This window comes from Chiroxiphia lanceolata, chromosome 13 (assembly GCF_009829145.1).
Source record: "Chiroxiphia lanceolata isolate bChiLan1 chromosome 13, bChiLan1.pri, whole genome shotgun sequence".
In the NCBI taxonomy this organism is placed as follows: Eukaryota; Metazoa; Chordata; class Aves; order Passeriformes; family Pipridae; genus Chiroxiphia; species Chiroxiphia lanceolata.
The window spans coordinates 1,922,359-1,940,059 of record NC_045649.1 but is presented as its reverse complement, the minus strand read 5'-3'; the positions used below and the strand labels follow the sequence as shown (position 1 = coordinate 1,940,059).

At 41.4% G+C, this 17,701-nt stretch overlaps 1 protein-coding gene and 2 non-coding genes across 9 annotated transcripts in view; all 3 read right to left on the bottom strand.

Moving 5' to 3' along the window:
• CNOT1 (CCR4-NOT transcription complex subunit 1) overlaps window positions 1-17,701 on the bottom strand; it is a 55,116-nt gene that overhangs the window by 19,956 nt on the left and 17,459 nt on the right. For 4 of the 7 annotated variants that reach the window (XM_032700774.1, XM_032700775.1, XM_032700777.1 and 1 more), the window contains exons 13-25: window positions 16,528-16,768; window positions 14,972-15,091; window positions 13,827-13,949; window positions 13,445-13,596; window positions 9,893-10,043; window positions 8,312-8,513; window positions 7,709-7,855; window positions 6,471-6,595; window positions 5,392-5,678; window positions 4,498-4,576; window positions 3,113-3,343; window positions 1,737-1,877; window positions 1,280-1,459 (exon numbers count right to left, since the gene is read on the bottom strand). In XM_032700774.1, the coding sequence (XP_032556665.1) occupies window positions 1,280-1,459; window positions 1,737-1,877; window positions 3,113-3,343; window positions 4,498-4,576; window positions 5,392-5,678; window positions 6,471-6,595; window positions 7,709-7,855; window positions 8,312-8,513; window positions 9,893-10,043; window positions 13,445-13,596; window positions 13,827-13,949; window positions 14,972-15,091; window positions 16,528-16,768 (2,179 nt within the window). The remainder of the gene's footprint in view (window positions 1-1,279; window positions 1,460-1,736; window positions 1,878-3,112; window positions 3,344-4,497; window positions 4,577-5,391; window positions 5,679-6,470; window positions 6,596-7,708; window positions 7,856-8,311; window positions 8,514-9,892; window positions 10,044-13,444; window positions 13,597-13,826; window positions 13,950-14,971; window positions 15,092-16,527; window positions 16,769-17,701) is intronic. The other 3 variants (XM_032700779.1, XM_032700780.1, XM_032700781.1) reach the window with 3 other exon arrangements.
• Window positions 314-452, bottom strand: LOC116793656. Its single transcript, XR_004359553.1, has one exon. It is a non-coding gene; the product is annotated as a small nucleolar RNA SNORA46 (small nucleolar RNA).
• Window positions 9,431-9,566, bottom strand: LOC116793657. Its single transcript, XR_004359554.1, has one exon. It is a non-coding gene; the product is annotated as a small nucleolar RNA SNORA50 (small nucleolar RNA).

Below are 17,701 nucleotides of genomic sequence, written 5' to 3'. Positions count from 1 at the left end.
GCTTCACTCACATTAGAGAGATACTGGAGCAGCCTTTACTTTACGACAGGAACCTTTAAATCTGCGCTGTAATGACTGCAAAGTTAATTTCTTTAAAAGGATCAAAAAAGAGGATCACACCTTCCCAGACCTTACCATTCACTTTGTCGAGACTGTCACGACTATTCATTTAGCAAAGTCTAACTTTGTGCAGGCAATGCTTCCTCTTAAAGCCTCATCACAGACCTGAAGGCTACAGCTTGCACTTCTAGGGAAACCATTTCATTCTCATGTCAAGGCTTAAATCATGTCACAAGGATTCTGATGTTGTTAGTTCTGTTCCTTAGCTTCAGAGGGGCATCAGCTGAACAGAGCAAGGTCAGCTGTGCTCTCAGGAGCCAGGAGATGCTTTTGCACTACAGCGTAACCCATGGCGGTCAGGGAATTCCACCAACAGGTTTAAAAATAGTGCTTGGTTCAAGAGCTTGTTTCATCTCTTCATCACTTCTGGGCTTCTTCCTCCTCCTCCCCTTCACATTATCTTAGCCCTCTAGTAAATGCTGGTTGTTACATCCCTGTTTTCTACACAGTTCCCTTCCCCTTTATTCCTCTTTGACCTGTGCTGTTTTAAAGGTAAACCAGCAGGGGAAATGAACCCAACTCAAAAGAGAGATCATAAGTCAGAATAACAATCTAATAAAATAATACAATAAGTATGATTATACAGACAAACAATTGGTTCTAACCCACAAAACCCAAATGTATAACCCAGCACCCTGGGGCATGAACAGAGTGGTGTTTGTTGGGCCCCCTGCTCTGGGCAGAGGGTGTAAATGCTCTATTGATAACAGTTTCTGGGAAATGGCATGGAAGGCTATAGAATACATGGGTTACACCCATACAGTGATGAACTGGTCCCAGCTGTTCTAACTAGGACAGACCACAACAGCAGAGTGTGGTTTTCTTATCTTTCTACTTTCCCCACACAAAACAACCACACCACAAGCAATTTTTCCCTAGGTTATAATTTGCAAATCTCACACAAATTTAGAGTCCACCTACATAAATAAATCCAAATGCAGATTTTCTCTCCTGTTATATAATTTAAATCTTCTGCATGTTGCTAACTGAAAAGAATCCTGGTATTCATAAAGATAACCTCTAAGTTTAGTAGTAAGCTAGGAAGTAGATTTATGAATGATATTCCATAGTTGAGGATCAGCAACATAATAAGCAAACAGAATGAGAAGAAAACACTCCCTAATCTTTACCCAAGTATTAGAAAACTTGCACTACTCACCTTAATATTTCTGTAGGTTTCATTCAGAACCATTTTATTAAACTCTGGATTTTTAAGTGTGTCGAGGAAGTTTGAATATAAGCTGTGAAAGTTAGGCTCAATACTGACTCTCTTCATCACAAGATACTGTGATACCCAAGGCATGAACTCTTCTTTCACTGTTTCCTTCAGTTCTTCCACCTGTGGCCAAACCAAAGAGAAAGCACACCACAGAATAGATGAGAAGATAAGCAAAACCTTCTGGGGCCAGTTCTGACCAACACATAGTTATGGTCAGTCAACTGCTTTTAAAACTAATGTTTTTCTAAAAAAAAAATATTTGAAATCAGTGACTCAGTATCCAAAGATCTGAAGTTGTAATTTTGTAGAAATATCATCAGCAAACACTTAAAAATATACAAAAAATACAGATTAAAAAAAAATAATTCTTTTTTTACTAGCATTCTTCCATACTTGCCTTCTGTGTCATATTTGACTGAGACAGATTATTGAAGATGAAAGCAATTTTTTCCTGGACATTGTCTGGAGGTCCCACAATTCTCTCTGTTTGATCTGTTGCTACTAACAGCGTATCAATGTTGGTAGTATTAATGGAAGGCTGCAGGGAGAACAAAAAGTTAAGAATAGACAATACCTAGGGGTGACATCAAAAGAAACTTTTGCTCTGTTCTGTCAAGCCAAAATAGAATTGAGCTTTATCAGGAGACATTTACTGTCTCAGATTCATTTTCAGCAGCACTCTAAAGGAGCCAAGTGATTTTTTTTACCCTAAAAATCACGATCAATACTCAGCAGAAGAATGCTGCTGCACATTCATATATAGTAGGTGCCACTGCAATGGCACCCTTTAGGCTAACAGTCTGCATACAATTTTAGCCAGGAGAACAATCACAGTACAATAGTGAGCAGCACTGAGCACAGCAGGCAGTCTCCAGGAGCAATTCAGTGCTGATGTGGGAAGGAGAAATCCCTGAGACTCACTTCTGAGGCAGCATGTCAAGTGTAAGTGAACAGGACGTGACCCAGGTCCCTACAGCTGCAGGACTGAACCCCAGGGCTTTAGCACCTGGTGCATTGCAATTAAGGGAAAAGGAGATGCAGTTTTAAATATCAACCCCGACTGGAGTTTAAAATGGGAAAATATAAACACCTCGAAGTAACAACTATCTACACAACATAACCAGGGGTGAAAGACAGTAACAGCTACACCACGACCTGTCCTCCACAGTTTGTTCACAACACTTTCAGCTACCTTTGGCTTTTGCTTCCTCTACAGAGAACTCAAGGACAGTCCCAAGCAGCAAGACAGGCTCGACTTTACAGTGCATCAGTCATCATACAGCTCCAGCACCACCCATCCTCAGTGAACACGTGGCACCAAGTGTGCCCCAAACCTTCCTGTGCAATAGCCAATAGTATCAACCTGCCAACCCTGCAATAACTCCGACAAGCAGTTCAGAGAGTTGTTTATGCAAGTGACTGAAGACCTGAAAAACCTAATGCAGTTAGAACTGCCAGGTCAGATGTGTGCAGTAGGTGTTCTCAAGTCCCAGGTAGAACAGCAGCTGCCAACTATTTTAAGAGTCCAAAGTCATTAAGAGAAACAATGGTTCTGTAATTGTCTTGACAGTTAAAGCCTCAATAAAAACATTTCAACCTGACACCTAAGTAATTGTGTAGTTTAATGACTAAAAATGCCTTCTCTCTACAAAAAGGTTTGTCATATTTAAAAAGTTTATATGCTTTAAATACAAAATAACAGATCACAGTTTGAATTCAATACAGAGCAGCAACTTAACACCTCTGAGAGGGGCACAATGACACAGTGCTCACCGGCACATCTTTCTTGAAGCTGACTCCAGTTGGTCGGGTGATTGTGATGGTTTTTGCAACGGTGGTGGTGGTTGAGGTGGTCACTATAGTGCTGACTTGGCCAGCAAGAGGAGCTTTTGCTGGAACCTGGGCCTGGGCCTGAGCCTGGGCAAGTGCAATACTTCCAGGGGTGGTGATTGATCCCTGCATCTTCACAGGAGGATCTCTGGATTGCTGTCCATATTCTATGTACTAAAATAGTGAGAAAGCACAGGTTTGCCAACAACTGTTAAAATATTCAACACTATTACCATAAGGGAATCTGCAAACTACAACTGTAAACAGTTGTATAAAGCACAGCCTGTCAGTATTGACTTTCTTACTGGAGAGGAGCCTCAAACTCTACCTTTTGGCCTCAACAGGTTGATGTCAAGCACCACAAGACTAAATAGCCTTAAAATTTTGCAGCACTACCCAAAAAACTCCATCCCCATCCCCCCCAGGCCTGAAACAGCAGAGTGAAAGAAGAGAACCTAAGAGCAAGGTGTGAACATCAAGAAGCAGGCTACAAAGCAGGTGAGAAGTCTTCTGCAAGGACTCCAACAGCTACATAAAAAAGTCTGAAGCTCACCATTAATAAGCAAAACCACAGTTCTGAAATGGTCAACTTCAAGTTATTACATATTTTTAAGTAGCTCCATAGTAAAAAATGAGCTTCTTCCCCACTGTTATACATTTCCCCAGAAATTGGTAACATCAGACTGTCATTTAAGGGATACAGTCTGAAACCTGTCAGTGAAACCAAGAATGCTACTGGACTTTTCAGCTTTGGGTATGAGGCCTCTCTACCTCAGTGGAATATTTTTCCTTATTTAGCTCATGCTCTCAAACTCTGCCACTGGGATTATCTTTTCTTTATTTCCACCAATACGACACCATATGATGAACACTGCTTTGGACTACACAGTATTCCCATGGCTCTCATCAAACCTTCAGGAATGACATTTTTCCTGGATTATTTTAGCAGGTCTGAGTATGAAACTGTATAAACCCAGTTGAATGTCCTCTATTTTAGGAAAAGTCCAAATCTTTAACGGACTGGAATATGAATCCACTGAGGCACTTTAAATCCTTTGTGCATGCTGGATCACTCAGTTATACCCAGGTACCCATTTCAACATAAGCAACCCAAAGAGATTTATTGAAACAGGAAAGGTACCAGATAACCACCTTCACCTGCCTACCCTATCCCACAGAACAAACTTTAAGGAAAGGTATTTGATTCTGTGGATCTACACGGTCTAAAATCATGATACACAAGACTGCTTTTCCAAAGGAAAACAGAAACCTGCTCATAAAAATTTCAAATCATAGAGAGCTGGTGCTGTTAATACAAACACACTCACCTCCTGCAAATGATGTGGGAACTGTATAAAGTGACTAATAGAAGCCAAGTGCTGACAATACTGGGGATAGTCCTTCAATCTGTCAGACAAAATACACATTAGTCAGAAATATCAGACTGGTATGTCATTCCCATACTGCATCACAGAATTACTTCTGGATTCCTTACAGCAGCTGTGCTATAAATAAAGCATTTTCTACAAAGTACTTTCTGTCACAAAACCCATTTGAAATTAATTCGTGTAACAGTAAAACACGAGGTTTATTCACAGCAACTCATCCTACATCTCTATACTTCTGACTGAGCACACAATTGCATTTATGTTTAGTGTCTGCAATAAGATTACTGGATAAGTCATTTGCAGTTTAGCTCGGTGCATTTTATACAGCACCCCTCACACCCAGAACTTCCTCTGTCTGCAATTCATAAAAAGCTTTGAGAAAGTTTTTTTTTTTTTTGAGATTATTTTGCCATACTTGAGATTTCTGTGTAAAACCCAGGCCCTGGAGTTTAGTTCCTAGTCAGTCCTTCAATAAGGAACAGCGCAAATAGCACTCCACTGGAATGCACCTGTGAAGAGTGATTACATTTGCTCCATTTCTATCAGACAATTTCATCTAACTCACCACTAATTATTTTTATAAACAAAGTCCACTAATTTTCAGCATCTGTTTGCCCCACATTTATACAGGCACCACACTGAACATTTTCATTTTGAAAAGTCACCCTTTAACTGGCACATTGACACGTTTTGTCTCAGCTCAGCATATCTCTGAAGCAATCCTGAAGCTGTGTTAATTCCTAACACATACCAGCGATCCTGCACTGCACGATTAGAGCAGGTTCAACATTCACAACACAACACTATTAGAAGTTACCAAACACCCACACTCACCTATTTTTAAATCTATCTAGTGCAGCAATACCAAAATAGTACATTTTGGATGCAAAAGGCTTTCGTAAGGCTTCGAGAACATAGCGCAGGGCCAGGCCCAAGGCCATGTAAGTAACCAGTCCTTTCTCTATGATCCCCCCGAAGAGACAGGCTGTGATGTGCAGCTCTTTGTCCGGGTACTGCGGGAAGAACCGGTACTCCTCGAACAAGTTCCTCAGCATGCAGTTAAACACTTCTCGTTCACGTTTAATGTTGGAGTCCTTAAACCTCTGCAGCATTTCCAAGACCTGCAAAGAAATTGGCAATTGTTACCAATGGGTTTTTGCTTTCTTCCAGCCCTTCTGAATCTTCACGTTTCAGGAGTGTGTGTGACTACCCGGGTGAACTGTGCTACCACAAAGTAGCTGCTTCAAGAACATCTCATTTTAGCCAGCAAACACTACATCACTACAGTGAGCTTCCTCTTCAGACTGGAGTTTTCTCCATTTTAAGTAACTGTCTTCACACAGAACTTTTTTTGTGACCGCCTACTCCATCACTTTCAAATGGGAAAAATTAAAATTGATGTTGTGTCCTCCATAATTTATAACCACACAAATACATTAAAGTAAACTCAAAGTACTTCAAAGAGCAAGTACATCAGGCCAATAATTACTCTCATAGAGACTAACCAAAATAATTATCAAAAGCTCAGGACACATATATATATGGATGTTGTAGTCATTTTTAGATACTTAAAAAACATGTATTCAAGATAATTTATACAGACTATTTAAAGGCACTCTTTAGCACTTATTTTGAACACAAAGGCTTCCAAATGACATCGAATCCTTCCCACTTAGCAGCATTTTAGGAGTGTTTATTAGATATCTAAAGTTTTCAGTCCACAGAAGTCAAAGCTGAATGTAATGATCAACTGCAAGTTTGCTGCAAAAACAACTTCAACCAAGCCAAAAAGCAATGCTGTAAGTATCTACCACGAGCCCTTTTTTTTTATTTTCCACTGAAAGGTGAAGGAATAATTGCTATCAACTTTATTGTAAGTCTCTGGACAGCAACTGCTGCAGAAGGGAACTCACCTCATCCACAGACATGGTCGGATGTGGTGGGTGGTTGTAAATACGCTGGAAGTAGCTGTTTGCCTCATCATCTATTTCTTTGCTAAAGTGCTGATTAGCCTCTGGCCACACCTGAGATAAGTCAGCTGTTAAAAAAGGGAACAGGTATTATGCTCAGGACAACTTCAGGCAGACAGGATTTCATCTAGTCCTTTTCAACTCTTCCACCAATCTGTACAGAACCTGCTAGTTGTTCTAAAAGGCAGGATATTTAACCTTTCCATTAGACAGGAATTGTTATTTAAAAAAATCTGTTTCCAACATGCCATATTTATTAAAAAAACCTGAATCCTAAGATAGCATTAACCTCACAGTTGTATTCCTAGAACCCACTGCATCCCAAGCTGACCTCAGCTGACAACTAAATGAATGAATGCAGAACAGACTAGAATAAAGCATGCTACACAACACTGACATGCACACAGACTTGCACACAAACTTTCAGGCCAGCCAGTGAGCTTCCAGTAAGTTCATATTGAATGCTCAAGACCCAAAATATAAACCAGTGGTCATTACAGCCACCTCCCCTGTACACCTGCAAAGACAGGTAACTTTGCTGTTATTACTTGTGGCTTCTTTGACAGCTCCTCCCTAAGAGCAATGAGGAAGGTTTAGCACATGGCTGTGCTTCCTGAACATTTGACTACTTCAACACTTCACTGAGCATACTGCAGAGGCATAAATGATTTAAGGATAATGGCTTAGTGTCAGGAACCAAATTATTCCTTCCAAAAACTACCTTCCCACCTTCTGTTAGTCTTATCTGTATTCAATGTTGCAGACTATTACACTGCTTCACCTGTTAAGTTCCCTGCTGCAACACTACCTTACTCAGGTAGCTTTCTTTAACCTTGTTACAAATAAACCCAAGAACACCCTGGTACCAGACATACACAATTTTTTCTGTCAAGAGCAGGACAACACTTTTGTTCAAAACACAGCACCGCAGAAAAAGGACAGAAACACAAATCTGTAATACATTGTATTTTTATGCTAACAGGTTTTTTTAATTCCCCCCAGGGCACTTGTCAAGCTTTCAGGATACAAGCCTAGAAGCACCTTTTCAGGCTAATGGAGTAACACAAGAGCCACATTTCTAACATTTACCACCTTATAGATCCAAGCCTCCCCTGAAGGAAACACAGATTAACTGCAGACCACAGTCACACTTCACAGTCACAGACAACACTACCACTTACAAGGTTTCATCTTACTCTGCTGGAATGTAGGCTGGTTCAGTCCAGATGTGCTCAGCTTCCTTTGCACGAATGGGTCATTGTTCACTGCAGGAAGGCCCAGGGCTCCAGTTCCTATGCCAGTCAGGCTACCCGTAGTAAGACCACCTACTGAAAAGAAACCTGTAGTAAGACCACCTACTGAAAAGCAAACAACTTGGTCATCTCAGTTGCACCCTCACAGTATGCATTTGTAACTCCTCCTAGCACTTGTCATTTCCAAGAACTCAACAGCTTTATAATCTTCATAGCTGTCTAATATCAAGTGATTTTAACTAAAGCAATTCATCTCTGTCCCAACCTAAAATGACACTGCTGAATTTGTCGAAACACCCTCTTGACTCTTAAACCTTTTACCTTTTGCAGCTGCAACTCTCTGAAGTGCTGTTTCAGCAACGACCCAGAAGTGTGTAACTCCCTCCCATACAACACAGCTGTTTGTCCCCTGGGGTGTCCCACCCTCAAAGGGAAGGAAGCACCTAACCCACCAGCATTTCCAACCTCAGCAATAACAGTGCCTTAGCTCTGTCATGTCAAAAACAAACCACTCCCCCCCAACAGCAGTACCTGGAAGCTGTGAAGAGAGTCCTCCTATGCCACTGAAACCTGTTGTCTGGTTTTGGGTGGAAAGAGGGGGGAACGCTTTTGCTGGTGACTGAGGAGTGCTGAACGCAGAGCCCAGGTTTGGAGGGAAGCCTTGCATGCTCTGGGTGTGAGGAGCAGCTGAGCCACCTAAACTAAGAGATGCCATTCCTGCAAGCGAGTCGATCTGAACGAAGAGAGGAACGTTACACAGACATCCATAAACCAAAAGCCAGCTGATTTTTGGCATGTTTTGCATAAAGACGGCTACCTATCAAAACATTTCTGAGAAAAGCCTTTCTGCATGGTTACTGTAAATTCTGAAGTCATCCAGATCACCCCAAAAGATCAGTTTGTCTAGAGAATGCACTTTCATTTTTCTTCTACAGTCCCATGAAATCTCATTCTCTCCGAGCTTTTACAGAAAGGCTGATCGTTCCAAGGTCTGCAGTTAAGAGTAACACAACAGTAAATGCTTATAATAAGCAGCATTTACTTCTACTTGCAGATTTTTATACTACAGTAGCTTATGCTCTGCAGTTTGCAACCTCAGACCTCACCCCAAGACTTAAAAAGGTATTTCGACTCAAGCTTACAGAGTATTTTTATTTTTGACTGTCTGAAGGATCCCACTATTTGCCCACTTTTCCCCACCTAAATACCTGAATGAAGTCTTCAATAAAAAGCATTAAAACCTGGGTGATGAGTAGGAGGGAAGGCACAATACAGGCTAACAAAGCAGTAAGTCAAGGAACTGACTAGGAACAGCAGAAAATGGTGTTATCTACCCAGAAGAAAGCATGACTACAGACTAACAATTGCTGCTCTGCTTGATCGTATCACTTATTTGCAGCACGTTGCCAAGATGTTTGGTACATCTGATGAGCAACTTCAATAAAGCAACAATTTACAAGGAAACTGCTCTCTGTGTTTAGTTTATGTAATCTACTGACAATTCAGTCATTCTTAAATGCTGAATTGCCACTATTTCATGTGAAAAGCCTGTCACCACTTCAAAATTGAATGTAACTGCTAGAAGCAAAACCTGTCTGTAATGTGTTGCTCCCAGAGGAGGAAGGGATGATGAGTGGCAGGGAGTAACTGAAATGTACCTTGTTTTTAAAAGAGCAGTTCAGTTGAGAGCTGAAGAGCCCCAGTTATAACAAGTCCTTATGCTCTAGCACTGTGGCTTGGCCCGTGAAGCTACAAACAAGACACATCAGGTTCAAAGGCAGTGCTTAATTCTCAAAACTCTTAGTAAATTTTAGCACTTTAAAAGAAAGCCTCAGTTACTTTAAACAAACCAAACATCTGTCCCTCTCCAGTGCTCCCATCCTGTTATACTTCACAGTTACTTCTTACAGACATTTGTGAAGTGAAAGACAGTTCTGAACTACAACCCTCAGACAACATTCTGCAGTCACAAGCAAGTTATCCAGACATGCAAGCACAGAACTACGTGAGCCAGATGATGTTTGACTTAGTCCTGCAGAAGGAACTCAACTACTACAGCAGAACTAGCACTAAACCAACGGCACCCTGTGCAGAGGCAGCCCTTGTCTGTACCTGAACAGGTGAGATGGCATCCAGGCTGCTGGCACTGGGCGGGCGGCCCTTGGGCATCACTCCAGGCGGGGGCTGCCGAGCCTTGTTCATGACATTACTGCAGTTGGCTACCATGGTGAGGATCGTCTCCGACAGCTCCTGAGAAACACTCCTAGGACACAGAGGCAGGACAGTTGGGATATGTACTTGCATGGCTGCAACAGTTCTTGGAAGAGCAGACCATCTACAACAGCCCTGGCCTGCTGCTGTCCACATCGAGGGCTCTGCACAGCTTAGCCTTGTGAATTAAAACACAGTTAATGATGCTGTGATCCCCAAGGCTCCTTCCTGTCCTCAGACTTCACAGTTTGTGATCATTCCCATTCTGAATCCCATTACACATAAGGTCTCTCTCAAAGAGGAGATACATGGAATACACACACAAAGACAAAAAAACCTAGGAGAGGTAAATGCCACCACCTGCTTCACTGAAATTCATCTGTCTACAAACTGAAAGACAGGCTTTACACACTAACATTAAACCAAAACAGAGGCAGGAAACTCAACTATTCAAGGTAAATATAATGAAAAACCATCAGAAAACTCAAATTTAGGCTCAAAGTCACTGCACAATCGAGAGCAGTCAGTACCTCTTCCCAAAGTGTTCCATGTCTGACTGCCAGGTTCCCAAACTGGAAGGAAAGCCAGCTCTGCTGCTGACATACCTAACCACAAACATCCTAACAGAACACTAACATTTTCCTCTTGGAAAATACAGCAAGTTATTTATGCTTTCCTGAACTTTAGTTTTACTTTCTTGGTGAGGATTCCTCCCTGTAATGGTGCAACTGTACCAACACAATTTTATTGCTCTGTTAACCTTGTCTGGAGACTCCTCATTTTAACTCAATTTTCACAAGATTTTACTGTACAACTGTTGGGATGAGGGGTAAAAGGAGGACAGAGGAACCATCCTGGTGATTAAGGCAGGAAAACGAAGTGCAGAGCAGCCTTCAGCTTTGGCAGGTATCCCATTACAGGTCACACAGTTAGTTAAGGGCTTCCAGCTTTACTCCAAAGCCAGTGATCTATTATGCAGTGTGGGGAAAAGCTCACCCATGAGAGACAGGGGAATCTGGGGAGATATGGTGGGTGAGCAGCTTTCCATACAGGGCAACAGACATTTTATAAACTGTTTCTCAAACTGGTTCCTTTACACACTGACAAAAAAACCAGCCTGCATTTGAGGCAAACAAAGTTGGTGGGCTGAGAGGCAGGAACCACAGTGAGCCACCTCTAGAGCAACAAAACTGTCACCATAAGGGAAATTCCAGCTTCCTGGAATAAAACTTTCACATCTCTTGCATTTTTTAAATTTTTTTTTTCCAAACCCTTTCTTACAAAACAGGAAAAAGCCTTTTCATTTCCAAGGCACAATTATACAGAAGCCTCTTCCCTTCTTGAGAGAGGGACTGAGAAGAAGTGGCAATTCCCCATCCTGACACATTTGGACCATGCAGGACACAACTGTGTGGAAGAGGCACTGCTGCCCCTCTCAACTCACTGCAGCTCCACGAGGGGAGGACTTCTCACAAGCAGCTTGTTAACAGATCACATGCTTGGTCAGCCTGTGGTGCCTGCAACCACCCCAACTTCAATGTAAAAACACTCAGCAACAGAAGGAACACTTATTTCTTTATGAAGACTCACTATTACATGATGCCACAACTGCAGTGCTCACCAGGGATAAACAAGTAGCACCAAAGAAAGTCTCAGAACATGCAGGGTCCTGGTGACTAAAAAAAAAAAAGTGTCTCCCTGGACACAAAACAGCACAAGAAATAACTACAGTCTAATTAAAGAGCAGCCTCCTAAATCAACAGATTTAGGAAATGACAGAATTCAGCTAGTGAAGTGGAACTACTCTCCCAAATGTATTTAATATTTACTGTGATTTTAACCTTCCAGCCTTCACAATGCCCGCTCCCATTCGTGACTGAAACCTGAGCTCATCAAAGCCACTGCTGCATGAAAGAAATCCAAGCTTTTTCTTTCTAAAGTTCAAAGAGAATAACTGATGGAAAATGACTGCAAGTAGGTCACATTCTTGTATAAAAGGGAATACAAGGAGCTATAAAAAGAAACCAAAAGCTGAGAGAATTGTGCCAGTAGAGAACTAGTGGCTTTTGGAATTAATGCAATAAATAAAGCCTGGTTAACACATTAAGATTCAGAACACAATGACATTAGATGGAAGTCTATAGTTAACTACTGAATCTCTAAAACGTGGACACTGCAGCATGCAAAATAAGGAATATAAGTCCATTTGTGAACTAGTCTCAGAAGATGCACTTTGAGCTGAAAAATATCAGTTATCTCTCAGTCCAAGACACGTGCTGACCATTGTATTTAAGAAACAGTACTTCAACAGCATTTGGAAGATCAATTGCACAGGTTCCAGCAGAAAGCAGGAGATTCCTTTCTCCTAAAATCTTACAGGTATCTCAAATTTCCTTTCAGTTCCACTACCCCTTGTGACAACTCTATGTTGGTATGAATTTCCTAGCACCTACAGGAGAGCCATGAATCATCCTGGATGCCTTTAAAGATGTTTCTCATGTTTTTCAAGACAACACTGGCTAAGCCAAAGGACACAGTATAAGGCTCAGATCAGTAACATGCACTGGGACATGCCAGGCTCATTTGGTGCCAAAACCAGCAGCAAAATCAGCACCATCTCCAGCTTCCAGTCGCTCTGGCTCACACACGGCCCTGTGACAGGTCTAGTTAACTGCAGCAGTGTTTCAGACATAAATACCATCTTGGTCTGACAGCATGAAGAAATGACACTGCAAATACTTTACAACATTCAGTCACATTTACTATGTGTGTACACAGTATTTGAAGACTGATTTGTCCAATTTCAGTTTCCATCAGCCCTTCTGTAGTCTATCCCTCCCCTCTAGCAGACAAAACAGCTCTTAGATCCACACATTTTTTCTTCTGCCTTTAGCTAAACAATCTCATCCACAAAAGATCTTCACTATTTTCCATCTGAGTACTTTGTCTCTCTCAAATGAAGACAACAGAAATTACACATGTCTAGTTTCAGTCTCAATTACATTACAGTCACCACTCACCACTTTTCTCCTACACATAAGGGACTGCAGGAGCCCTTTATTGCTAGGGCAGTTACCAGACAGAGGCATCTGCTTAACACAATCACAAAATCCTTTAAACAATCACTTTTCCAAGATGCTGTTCCATTCTGTACCATGGCCTGTATTCCCTTGTCCAAATTAAAGCCCTGTATCTGACTCACTAGCCAGCCCCCAGTCTCCAAGATCTCCTCACCTGTTCCATGACAAAGATAAGAATGCTCAAGCTCTCACGACCCAGCCCACAACAAAAGTTTCAATGCAAAATGAACTATACTACAGCACCTATCCCTGCAAGTTTATCCATTCTCATTAACCCCATTCTCCATGTGAAATTCCAAGCCAGCTGTGACCATGTGCCAGAAAACAAGTTGCAAACAGATGACAAGCTCAGTGTAAGCAATGTAATCCTTACCCAGCACAAGCTTGCAGACAGGCCAACATCGTCGCCAACGTTTCTGGAGGAAGCTGAGCACTTTTGGGCTGATCTTTTTCTGGAGCAAGGCCACCCAGGATAGATGGACATCTTCTCTTTAAGAAAGTCATACAGGCCTGGATGAAAGGCTCCTGAGGAAGAAATGTTATTTTAATCTCCCAAACTGCATCCAGGACACTATTTCAAACTTGGCAATTGCACCGTGGAAAGAGTTGCACTAAGCTACTAAGTTCAGTGAAAATGTTGAACTATCAGACCATGGACACTTTCCACAACTTTAAAGCTACTTATAAAATTGTTAAAGTGACTTAAGTTAGTCACTGATACGAATGCAGAAATAAAAAGAAAAATTCTGCTTTACCCCATGCTCCCGAATTTTATCTGTGAGCCATTTGTCAAGTTTGAGGTATTCCCGTCGAGAGGCAAGTGCAGCAAGGTCAATAACAAAGGCAAATGGAGTACCATTTAGCAGCATTGACAAGGCCTAAAGAAAGAAAATCAGAAGACTACTAGTGAAGACACACGGACACCCTTTCTCCTTTTCTTTCTAGCCCCCCCCCCCTTTTATTAAAGGAGTCTTATTATCCCATGCTGCTGTGCTTTGTCAAAGGTTGGTACTATCAACTTCACTTACAGCTCGCTCATGAGGCAAATAAGCAAGAGCTCTGATTTGAAATCATGACTTTACCTTCTTTGAAGTGACCTTGTTTTAAATTCCTCTACCTGAAAATCCACCAGCAAGTGGTCGAGAACTACCAAGTTGACATTGCAACAAAATTCAGGAGAAGAGCCAAGCATCTCCCTGCAAACAGACCTCAACCCCTTCAGAGACACTCAGAACGTATCTGCTCTAAGGAGTCATCTCTGCACACAGCAATTGCTACAACAAAGTTGACTTCAAGCAGCAGCAGGTGCTCTTGCACTTTGTGACACCCAATTATTTTGCATCTAACTTCAGGAAGCAATAAAGGCCTCAAAGAAGTCAGTCACAACTCCCAGTCTGTTGTGAAGGAGTGAAAACTAAGAAGCAGTAGCAAGAAATCCCCATTCCATAATGCTTAGCAGTGCCACCTTCACACAAATATCTCACAGATATTTTCTACATTCTCATTTCAGCAGTACTCAAGGTTCAAACAGTCAGAGCTGGTTTTGGATTTACACAGCAAGCAATTCTGTTGTACTGCTTCCCAAGGTACTTGTCACCTAAACCACGATAACCAACCCCACTGCAAATAACCACATCAAACATCTTGGGCTCACAACTGGACAGGCTGGAAGCATCTGCAGTCAGATACCACAAATCAGCTGAAGAGTACTTAAGGTCACATCAACAAAGGGTTTTTTCTTTTTTAAGATGAGCAGCAACAAATAAATCCAGATATGATTAAAAAAAAGTAATCCTTACTTACTAAATTAGTCTAATTTAAGCTTAGCCTTTGTTAAAAGATAAGCAAACCCGCAAAAGGCACCAGACAGCAAATAATGGCAGTGTTTTGCAAAACTCACCTTTAAGTCCTGCGCCACATCCAGAATTCGTGACAGTTTTGCCTGGTCATACTGCTCCCCCCTCATGTACCATTCTGCCATCGCATGCATGATGAGCTGGCGGATCGAAGGAGACTGACCCTAAGGGGAATTAAACTAGAATTGTACTTCATGGTTCTAGGAATAGGATCACCTATGTGAAGGTTAAACAGGGTAAAGCTTAACATACAGACATATTTACTCTTTAGCTTCAGGACTTACTGTTGAATTGAGCCTTTTCTATGCAAGAATAGACTATCCAGGAGCTACAACTAAAGGATGCAGCACGACTGCAAATGGTGAGTATGTACATCCCCATCTCTTCCCTAATTGCTCTCAACTGTAGACAAATTGCTTTTGGAATATGCAAGCCATTTAAAAAATGTTATGCCTGACATGATGTCCTGAAGTGAGAATTCAACATGGAAAACACAGTATCTAGCTCTGGTCACACAGGGGCAATTTTAAACTACAACACAACTGAGACTTTGATGGCAGCAAGGGTTTTGTTTAAGGGGAAACATCCTTAAGTTGCAGAATGTCACCATGTCCCATGGCAGCCATCATTCTGTGCTTTATTCTGAAATCTACCCTGGGGAAAAACTGCCTATTTTGCCATTTCAAGGCCTTATGCAAAAAGCACATCCATCCTTCTTCCTCCATTCTTCAATTTAAGACTTTTCTAAGGAAAAATATAAAACACCCATAGCATTCAGCTAGGAAATAGCCATGATTTCAAGCTTCTTGCCATTAACTCTACATGATGAGAGCAAGATGTTTCCTACTGCAGATTCCCTCCCACCTCAGAGGCTTCCTCTGCTTTAGGTTTCTTAAGAATTCTCTTTGCTTAACTACCAGCACTCACAATGATAAGGCCACACCAAACAGCAAACCCATTAAAAGCATAGGATTTGCATATATAGTTATGTCTACATGGAAGTTCTCTTTGAAAGAGGTCAGCAGACAGTCCTAAGCTTTCTGAAAACACCTCAGACTGTGAAAACTTATGGTGTGGGTAGTTTTTTTATGCCTAGAATAACCTTTACCTTTTGGCAAGTACAAAGGAGACTCTTTTGGTTTAAACCTCTTCACTTATTGCTTCAAGTTTTAACATTCAAATGTGTGAGGTTGAGAGGTGAGCAGAGCAGGGCAAGTGATGCTGTTGTGAAGTTTTTGGGGGTTTCTTTTGTTGGATTGTTTGATTTTGTGTTTTTTTTAAAAATCAAACTGCGGGCAACTTTAGCTAAAACTAAAATGCTTAAAGAAGTCAAACTTAACTGTGTCTCTCTACTTTCCCAGGTATGTTTTCTCAGTAAATACTACTGAAAATCAAATCATAACAATTTGCCTCAAGTCAGGGAGGGGACAACTCATTGCTTTGCATAAGCCACAGATGATTTACCCCTTGGGTTTTAAACTGACCAGCTCATAAACCAATACAACCGTTGTTGTTTTAAGTGTTCTAACTGTTCAACCCATTTTAGAAGCTTTCGAGTTACATGAACTAACTACAGGCACACTCCAGTGAAAACACTTACCTGTCCATGCCACGCGTAGTGCAAAATGATGGCAGAGTTGGGATGGTTGCCAAGGAAAATTGGCATGAGCGTGGAGATGAGTTCGTGGCGCAAGGTGTGCCAGGACGTGTTGATCTGCAGTAAGGCCAATACCAGCATATCTGGGCAATGCTTGATAGGAAAACTGAAGAGCTGCTTAACCTGTTCATACTGTCCCACTTCTGCCAATCGTAACAGAGACTCAATCAAATCCAGGCTCTTCCTAACAAAAGAGAAAAAACAAGACAACCCCCCCAAAGTTACCAAGCAGAAGGCTTAGAGGATCCTGGAGCTGAGCATTCTGTAGGAACAACGGTAAGGTAACATAAAGCAACACCCACTGCCACCAACCTGACACTGCAGGTTGTTTGTACCACGTACAATTAAGCCTGAAAGAAACCATGAAAAATTAACTCATAATTTAAGAGCTTAAGACCTTCTGACTCTGTCAGGGAAGAGGGAGAACTGAAAGCTGATGTTGAAGAAATTCAGCTTGAGGTGGGTGACCTGGATAATTTAACTTGAAATGTACTTCCAGAAATGGAATACACTTTTTTAAAGTGTATTCCAAGTCACCTCCAAGTCCCAACTTGTGAAACTTATTGAAGATACTCTACTTGTTTTGTCTGCTTCATGGACAAGTAATCAGTCAATTTACCAATATTTCCTATCCTTCAATTCCCTATTTTGAGCCATACAATTGAAAAGGAAGCAAATATCTTTACTGAAATAAGCTACCTGGCTCAAAAAGTCACACCAGTCAGCTTCATGCTCACCAATAGCTCCACAAATTTACTATTTAAATTCCAGGACTTCTTTCATACAAATAAAACCAACTTCTCTAATGTCATCCTGGGAAAGAGAGATTTAAATTCACACCACCTCCTCTATCCCCTCCTTGTGGTATATGTCAAAATACACCAGCAGAAATTCTGACAAGCTGAGGACTCCAATAAAAGCAAGCACTGGCATTACATTTTCAGCTGTTATGGAAGTACAGAGGAAGTTCTGATGATATGAGTACTTTCACCCATCAAACATGGAACAGATACTAATGGTTGATCTACTGGGATGTACACACAGCTACAAATAAATCTGGTTGCAGGAAAATGAAGCCAGCTTTTAGCAGACAAGTAATCTAACTCTAGGTATGGAA